Below are 9,350 nucleotides of genomic sequence, written 5' to 3'. Positions count from 1 at the left end.
ATTCTAACAACTCCCCTGTCACGTCAATCCTTTACATTGGTTCGGGACTTGCCTTTTAAAATTTTCTTGCTTTCATTAGTGAAAGGCATGCACACGTCAAGCCTTTTCTGGTGTTTAGCCCTCCTTGAGCACACCGACCAACTACTGGAAACATACGAGGCTCCATGTTTTCCATATGGTTTCTGGACTACTTTTTCTCTTTATTTCGCAGCGCGATCAAGAAAAGTCCGGTTAGGAGTTTACAACGCTAATAGCTCTAACTCGATGAAATGCAAGACCCGTTGCATTTCAAATTCTTGTTTTATGCTTGCCAGAGTTGTAATGGCCTTTTTTGCCTCAGGGTACTTTATGGGTGGGCTGCAGCCTTTGGAGGTCTGTTTTGAAAGCCTCGGGCTGGTGCTGGCACAGCTGTCACTGTCTCCAGCTCCTCGAGATTAGTTGCAGCAGGCTCAGGGGGCTCAAGAGAGAGAGAAATAAAGAGGGGGAGAAAGAGATGGAGAGACAGCCAGAGATCAGAGTGGAAGAAGAAAGATAGGAGAGAAGGGGAATGAGAGAATAGTTGAATGGAAAGAGAGAGACAGTGGGAGTAGAGAAAAGCACTTGTGTAGATTTAAGTATTTTTGCCAGAGCTGATTTTGCTTCCCCAGTTTAGCACTGATGCTTACTATCTGTTTACTTGATCAATAATCAATGGCTTTTAATTGGAGTATTTCTTGCTGAGTGCACTTTTCTCATTTTGCCTGCCACTAACTGGATTCTAATGTTTTACACTGAATACTTAGAAACGCTGTTTGACTTAAACCACCAATTCCCAGCCATGTGTGGATTCTTATGCTTCAGTCAGGCAATGAGCAAGATCTCACTGCCCAGGTAGTAGCTACCACACAGAGTGAAAAGCGATATTGAGTTAGATTATTTTACTAGTCATACAGAGGGGTATCGTCACAGGGTAACCCTCCTGGCAAAACCCCATGCATAAGTAAGTGGAAAAGAGGTCAGAGTCTGGCAACTGCATATGGTAATAAACTCGCCAATCCAGTGTCACACACCTTTTACCCAAATTTGGATCACAATCATTAATGGCCCAGAACAACGTAGGGGATATTGACTGGAATCAGTAAATTGGGCCTAGTTTTTCCACCTCCAGTTACTGGCCAACATGCAATGAGCACAATAATAGTGAATCCTTAACTTTGTTCAGATCATGATTTAATGAACTACAGTATATCAGATTTATCCTTGACCCTACCAGTTTGGGATCACTGACAGAATATCAGAAACAGAAATACCAGGTCGACAGAATATTACATCATAAATATCAGGGACCAAAATATCGAGAAGATAAGTTCAACTAGGTAACTTCACATCTATGTGCCTTAATGATATATAGATATTGTCTTGGTACAGATATGTGGAGTTCTGTACAGTAAAACTTTGCTTACCTCTAGAAAGTTATCTTCAAGGTATTATTTTCCTTGATATTCTTGACACAATATTTTTTCTACAATATTTTGTCTCAAAACTTTGTTATATGAAATATAAGGGCCTATTGTAGATGCACAAAGGCATAGCTGATTTGATGTTCCCCATCCCAGTGACATCTTTTTTCCTATTGATTTGCTTTCATTCATTCATCCTACCCCACAGTTTTGTTTATGCTCATGATTTCTAACATGTGGACTCACTTTCCAGAGAAAAGGCCTAATGCAGAGCTTGGTGGATGGTTACTCTCTCACAAACTTTATGGATGTCTTGACCACCTATCCTCTCCTCCTGATTACCAGTGCACTAGGAAATAATGCTAAAAGGCTATCAGCCGCATTTGTAACATAGTAGTACCCACCTGCCAAACTCTATTTCAGTCTCAAAGTTCACAGTTTGTTTTGGCTAGTTTTTCCCGCCAAGCTCCCGTTTTTGGGTATAACTTCTGTTACCCAAGGTGCAACTGTTAAATTAACTATTTTTTATGATCAATTATATTGCTGATCAGATGACAATTGTCTGCCATTTGTATTTCTATCCTGTGCTTTCATAATGTTAATTTCTTCCAGACAAAACTGTTGCTGCATGGATATTACAGAAAAAATCTGAAAGGAAGTGAATTTGATTTTATCTTCTTTAATATAAGGGTCTAAACATTATAGTTAAACATTCATAATACAGTCCTCTGTGTTCTTTATAAATAAAAATGAGACATGCTTTGAGATGCTTTGCTACTTTATTAGGAAGTCACATAAAGTACAATCATAATCATGAAAAATCTTGTAGAGAATCTGGATTGAAGGAAATCTCTTGCATGGAAAGGCAGAAAAGAAGATAATCCCATTAGCTGGCAGCAGTCCTCTGTGTGGTGCATCTAGTACTAAAAAGACTAGAATGCTACATCCTTTGAAAGAGAAGAACATAACATATTATAAACCACTTATGCTTGAAATGAAATCAGAAATCAACCAACAGAAAGTTAATTTCCCAAAAATATAATTTTTCTCACTAGAATACCAAAGACATGGCTCCACTCGATAACAACCATCGACATCATTCCACTCAACACCTTGCCATAAAAATCAGTCCACTCAATCACTCCTAAGGAGCTCCTTTCCATATAAAGACTGAATGAAGAAGTAGTTATTCTACTCAGGCAGTGACCATACACATTTGTTGATCTTAAAACTACCCTTATTATCCAAAAATAAAGTATTCAATAAAAGTACCAGTTTAAAGGATCATTTTACATCCAGGCCACATGTAGATTTGTTTTCAAATAATTGCCACGCAAATTATTCCACTCAAACACAAATTGAAGAGATTAAGGACCTCATTAGAAGTTTGGCGGTCAGACGAGCAGACTGCCAAACTTGTGGGGAAAACATCGAGTCTAAATGCAAAGCACCACATTTCAGATTGAGCCAAGCTCAGGCACTGATCCCAAACAAGGGAATTTCTGAGAAAATGCCATTTAGTTCACAAAGTATCTTTTTGAAAAACACAATTGCACAGAGTACATGTTCGGAATGTTCGGAAACAATGTGCTGGCCTACACTATTATATGGAAGAAACTTGTGCGCTTTTGACGGTACATAGTACCAGAAAAAGAGGTGGCATCTGTACTAACCTACAACATTTCTGTTAAAATACTGTTCACAACTCATTGCAAGAGATAAATATTTGTGTTTAACATATGTTCATTCATGTCATACACTTGATACTGAATATGCCTGTAATTATCGCAACAATTTTCTTGGATCGGGAGTGAAATTGCCAAGCATTCCAAAACAGGCATTTTTACCTTAATTAACGTCCCAGGAGACCACCAACTCCACCCTTTTCTCCTCCAAGGAGACCATTAAGAAGTCCACCGTTTTCTCCTCCACCAAGTAGGCCTTCAAGCAGCCCACCGTTGCCTCCAAGAAGACCCCCAACAAGCCCATTTGGCCCCAAAATCATGCCCTGGCCATAAGAACTTGTTATTAATAATCAGCAATGCTATTTCACTTTTAAGATTTTACATTTAAATATTTCCTCGGTGATATGATGACATCAATACAGGCTAAAAGAATTAGAATGTAAAGTTATAATATCAATCTAAAAGAACATTCCGATAAGGTACTGAAAGTAGTGAATGAAACAGATTGCAAGTCAAAGGCATATGCTGATGACATGGAAAGTGTGCAGAGAGCGAACAGTATTATTCTTCAGAGATGATTTGTAACGTTAGCAAACAGACAAGGGCGATTAATAGCTTGTCTCGTCCCCTTTCTTTTTTCATAGCCCAGCCTATCGTGCACACACTGTAAGACTGCTGTAGGCTCTAAATATAGGATGCATATTAGTACTACACTACTCTGTCCTGGTACTGCTGGTGCGGGGAAATGAAAAGTTGCCTTTCTGAATTGGATTTTTCTGAAAGTCGCTTTACCTTTTCTGCTAAATTCTCACTTTGAAAATAGATTTTATCATCTGCCTCCTCACTGTGTGTTTGCTTCTGAAAATAATAACAATCTCACTTGTCCGAAGATCGTTGCACACATATGTGAGGTCACGTTCAAGTTTAAACGTCCTTTTTGGCCCATACTGCAGGTGAATCCATAAAACAACGCTTGGCTGTTTTTTTATGCATTCCATGCACATTATCATATAAGTAAAGAAAATTTGACACAATTCAGTATTCCAATGGTTCACGTTTCATTGCACACACTACTTGCACATATTAAAGAATCTGAATTGTCAGATGTGCTGGGAAGTAAAAACTTTCCAACATTTTATGTGCTGTCTAACCGTTTTAAAAATGTTTTACAAATTAGTATAACAGTAAGGAAATCTATTTAGGAGTTTGTAATTAGTGGGTATTATTTAACCCAGTTTGCTATACATTTAGTCAGTATTTGAATGGTTGGTTCCAAGGCTTTAACTTATTTTAGAATATTCCGTACATTTGAGATTATATTGAAAATAATTGTTAGTTTTGCTATGCAACATTTTTCCTATTTAGCTCACACTTAATATTTCTATGAAACATTACAATAAAGCGTAATTAGTTGAAAAAACATTCTTGATAAAACATTCGATTTTATTGTTGAAATTCTTCACGAAGATTTGTATTTTGTTAGTAAGCAGGAGATTGATTTCGCTAAACAAAAACAAATAGCCCCAATGCGTGGGAACATACCTTCCTGCCAATCAAGGCCATTTTACACTTTTTCTGCACAAGTGCACTCTGCTTTGCAAGGCGGATATGAGTGGGATAAAACTAATAGAAGTCCCCGCTCAATATGGTGGAGTGACAGCTACGATGACCTGCCAGGCCTCTGATGTATGGAACACTGGGTCAGGGGTTACTGACAATGGAACCAGCTGAGTCTCTGCCAATCCAGCGGTTCTCCTACCTCTAAATGAGACAGAAAAACTGCAGATTTGGTGGAAAAGGAGGATGTTCACTGAGAGAACATACATGAGACCCTAAGTAGCTGTCAAGTACAAAAATGTTGTATTTACGTTTAATTACTGACACCGATCTAAGGGCCAGATGTAGGAAAAAGGCAATTTGCGACTTGCAAATTGCGAGTCCCTGCGACTCGCAATTTGCAAGTCGCAAATTGCTATGCAGTACGGTGTCTCAGACACTGACTGCAACTCGCAATGGGGTCGCAATGACCCACCTCATGAATATTCATGAGGTGGGTCGCAAATTGCGGCCCCATTGCGAGTATAGGCACTCCTAACATGGAGGCCTGCTGACGTCAGCAGGCCTCCATGTTAGCGACCTGCTTTTAAATAAAGCAGTTTTTTTTTTTTTAAGTGTAGCCCGTTTTCCTCACAGGAAAACGAGCTGCACTTCAAAAAAAACGAAACCTTTAGTTTCGGTTTTTTTCAGGGCAGGGAGTGGTCCCTTGGACCACTCCCTGCCCTGAAAAAAATATTTTTTGGTCCAGTCACAAAGGGGAAGGGGTCCCATGGGGACCCCTTCCCGTTTGCGACTGGGTTACCATCCACTTGAAGTGGATGGTAACTGCGAGTCCATTTGCGACCGCTTTCGCGATCGCAAATGGAATTGCATACCATTGCGACTCGCAAATAGGAAGGGAACACCCCTTCCTATTTGCGACTCGGAAATGCATTTTGCGAGTCGGTGCCGACTCGCAAAATGCATTTCTACATAGCAAAGACGCATTTGCGAGTCGCAAACGGCGATTTTCGCCGTTTGCGAGTCGCAAAGTCTTTGCTACATCTGGCCCTAAATGTATTAGCGAAGATGAATTTTCATTTAAAGCGTAACTCCACCCTTAATGAGCAATTGAATTTGGAGGACTTGTCAGAATAACATTTTGAAAGCGTATTTAAACGTTTATCATATGGTAATTGTTTAAAGTACTTTTTTTTTTTTTACATATCACAACTTGTAAGTTTCACTTTCCTTAGTTAAAAAGTACTTCCTGCTCTTTCTTAATTAACTGCTTTTCTTGATAATCATATTTTCCAAATCGAGGTGTGATTAATCCTATCTATAAGCAACGCAAATGTTGTCTAATCAGAATGTTGCCGATGACTATTTAATTTGTCTACCTGTGTTTGTTTCTGGTCACGTCTTAGCTTTAGAGTAATTTCGAAAAGGAAAAAAATAATATTTACCAGCACTCCGGATAATGTGCCAAGAAGAGGTCCTAGAAGATTTTTCTGCATGTAAACGAGATCAATGAACACATATAAAAATGAGAAATCAGTTAATACCGTAATTTTCATCTTTGTTAATATTGACAACATATGATCAGAACAGTTTATTCATGAAGAAAAACCCACAGCCATGCAATAATGCGAAATATGCATTGCTAAACAATATTACATATCACCACCATAAAATGTAAATCAGAGAGGGTGTTTCACCACTAGTCCGAGGACTCCAGTCAACATGTTGTCAAGAAGATTTTCACATTTCTTGGGATCAATGTTTTCAACAGACCCAGAACCCTAAAAGAAAGGAGAAAATGTTAGAATCCATTTAAGGTCTCATGTTTGTTTTCCAGAGCATAGTCCTATGGTCGTGCATGATTCTTCAATTGGCATTGTTCTTTGGAGTCCAGGAATATTATAATTGTATCGTTGCATTTTTTAAGTGTGGCAAATTTAGACCTGGAGATGTTTAGGAGTGGCAGCACTAGGACTGCTAATGTTTAAATAAGAGTTAATGCTTTCTATGATAAACCATGTACATAAACATCCTGTGCCAGTAGCTATGAATACAATGATAGCGTTAAAGTAAAAAGGTATGCAATCTGTGTTCTTTATTTGGGTGCAGCAACACACAAAATGGTGGGATTTAGAGTTTGGTAAAATATGGGAACTGAACAAAGGAAACAGAAGACAGGAAATTTGCCGGTTTTGTGTGGATCACCTTAATCTGCCAAATTCGAAATTTGAGGCAGAATCATGTAGCATGTTTTTTATAGTGATTACTTGAAAGTGTGTCTATAAGAGGAGTGCATCTAGGATACAACAGTATCCCAAAAACTATGTTTAAGTAACAAGGTGGAAAGTTTGAGTATTTTTGATTAGTTATATTGCAGAGAAGGAAATACTCCTCAGAAGAGTGATCCAAGCTGTAAGCAGTCATATTGCAACACAGTAGGGTAAAGCTGGTAGTCTTTCTGATCTAAGTTAGGTTCCCCTAGAAAGTTGTTTGTCTGTAAAATTCTGTAGAGTAACCAGAAAATAGCCATCTGGATCAACAAAACCATCAAACCACAAAGAAAGATAAAAAGGCATGATTTTATACTATTACAAGTCAAGAGGTTGTATAGTTTCATACTGATGATATTTTGGAGGCAAAGGAATGACAGTGGGAATTTTATTTGTAAAATTGCAATTCATTTAAAATGCAGTTAGTCCATCCATTGTTGAGAATATAACTGACAGATGATTTGAGGAATTTTCAGGTCATGTTTTTGCTTTACCTGTATTATTGCCCGCATTTCTTGGATCTGCATCTGGGAATAACCCTGGAAAGGAGTTTAAAAAGTAAGGATGAGGTGCTCTTTTTATGGAATGAAAACAGAGAAGACGACAAAATGCTAACTCACAGTGTGTTGTATCTTTTGCATGAAACAATGGTGCCTTGACTGCTTAGATTTCCACTAATACAATATTCAGCCCAAGAGTCACGTAAAAGGGCACTTGACTCTCTAGCGATCTTGTCAGCTATCTCTTGAGATGAGACTCACTCTAAATACATCACAGACATCTAGGTTTCTTAACTATTTTCCAAGTTCTATTTTAATGTATATTGTAAGTATAGTGTTAAATGCCATTTTAGTGTTTGCCATACTTTTTATTTTATTGACATGTTTATTGTGATTTGTTCACGGCTGACCTCACAGTGTGAAACATAAGGACACAGTAATACGACATATATGGTGGTGATATGTGCAGCTGTACAAAACATGGACTTATGTTTGTTATCTAAACTAACCACTTGGATAACATAGAAGTGGAGATGCAAAATAAGAGGCTTTTTGAAATGTAGAACTATTGGAAGGGAGTAGCAAAATAAGTAAGTGTTAGTGGCTGAGAGTAGCAATATTAGGCTGAACAGAGCATATCATTGAAAAGAGAACAATATATTGGCAGTTACAAATTAAGGGCTATTAGGAGCTAGAAAGGCACAGCCAACAGCTCTTCATTTCCTGTTGTGAAAGGGTTCCACACATGCTCTGGGTGACCCATTTGACAATCCACCCCCATAGCTAGGTCATAACGTAGTGAAAATTACACAGAACAGGAAGCATGCCACAGCTCAGCAATCTTTAAGGTTGAGATGTTTGCAGATTGCATCATTGCAACAGGGCAGTTTTGTCATTTGTCTTTGGAATCTATCAGACCTACAATATAATTTAACGCAGCTTTAATTATTTTGAATCTTGTCACATTGTTATACCTATTGTTACTTGACACATTATAAAGGGTGAGAATGAAAGTAACAATGAATGTCTGCCAACAGTACTGTGATATGCTATAATTGCAGTGAGAGAGAGTTTATTTGCAAGTACAAAAACATTATGATAGGGTGGAGGTACTACAAGATGCCGTGAGTAGGTATGTAGGTCAAGGAGAAGTAATGCATTTCTTAAAGGACATGGTGGACTGATTATGGGACAGGGTGAACAACATAAGCATGTTTTATGATGTTAAAAGATTTTCTTCGTTGTCAGTTTTGCTTGTTGTCCATTATATTCTTAATTGACATTATAATATTAATTGACCATACTTCTATACGGTAAATCCATCACAGGACACAACTTCACCCATTTTTACAAGTTCAGCAGAAGCTAAAGTAGAGATTTGACATCATCAATGACTGTGGGACAACGGAGGTATTTTAAGCTGCTTTAGGAACAAATGAACAATTTGTTCAAATACATAAATTGAAAGAAGTAAAAAGTGAAGGTGCTTCCTAAATGAATAACAACAACATACCTCACTGTGAAATGTGAAATGAATTTAGGAAGCACCAACTATTCTGCTAAGGAGGTTTAAGGGTTTGAGGACCCTGTAGAAAACTGAGAACCTTGAAAAACTCCTACAGGCATCAGTACTTCATGGGTACTATCTCAACTGGAATCAGGAGGGAAATCATCTCTGCTCTGTTTCTTGCTTACCCAAAAGGTCAATCTGTGATGATGTCATGAGAAGTGAGTGCTAGTACATTAAAGCTGTGTAGAAAATGGACAGTGATATAGTGTTTTTGCACCAGAATCCTGAGATCGTGTAATTAGAGAGCTGTGAAACATGAACATATAACCCTGTCTCTAAAATAATGTCTTAAATACAGCAGGATTATAATTGCCACATATTAGATCTGG

At 38.0% G+C, this 9,350-nt stretch overlaps 1 protein-coding gene across 1 annotated transcript in view; it reads right to left on the bottom strand.

Annotated features, from left to right (window-relative positions):
• Positions 1-2,205: 2,205 nt before the first annotated feature.
• The window catches only part of LOC138247290 (uncharacterized), a 32,826-nt gene continuing 25,681 nt past the window's right edge, over positions 2,206-9,350 (bottom strand). Inside the window, exons 6-10 of the mRNA XM_069202003.1 lie at positions 7,446-7,490; positions 6,379-6,462; positions 6,127-6,171; positions 3,287-3,447; positions 2,206-2,386 (exon numbers count right to left, since the gene is read on the bottom strand). Coding sequence (XP_069058104.1) covers positions 3,292-3,447; positions 6,127-6,171; positions 6,379-6,462; positions 7,446-7,490 — 330 coding nt within the window. The 3' untranslated portion in view covers positions 2,206-2,386; positions 3,287-3,291. The remainder of the gene's footprint in view (positions 2,387-3,286; positions 3,448-6,126; positions 6,172-6,378; positions 6,463-7,445; positions 7,491-9,350) is intronic.

This window comes from Pleurodeles waltl, chromosome 7 (genome assembly GCF_031143425.1).
Source record: "Pleurodeles waltl isolate 20211129_DDA chromosome 7, aPleWal1.hap1.20221129, whole genome shotgun sequence".
NCBI lineage: Eukaryota > Metazoa > Chordata > Amphibia > Caudata > Salamandridae > Pleurodeles > Pleurodeles waltl.
The sequence above is the reverse complement of the archived record's forward strand: the minus strand, read 5'-3'. Positions and strand labels throughout refer to the sequence as shown.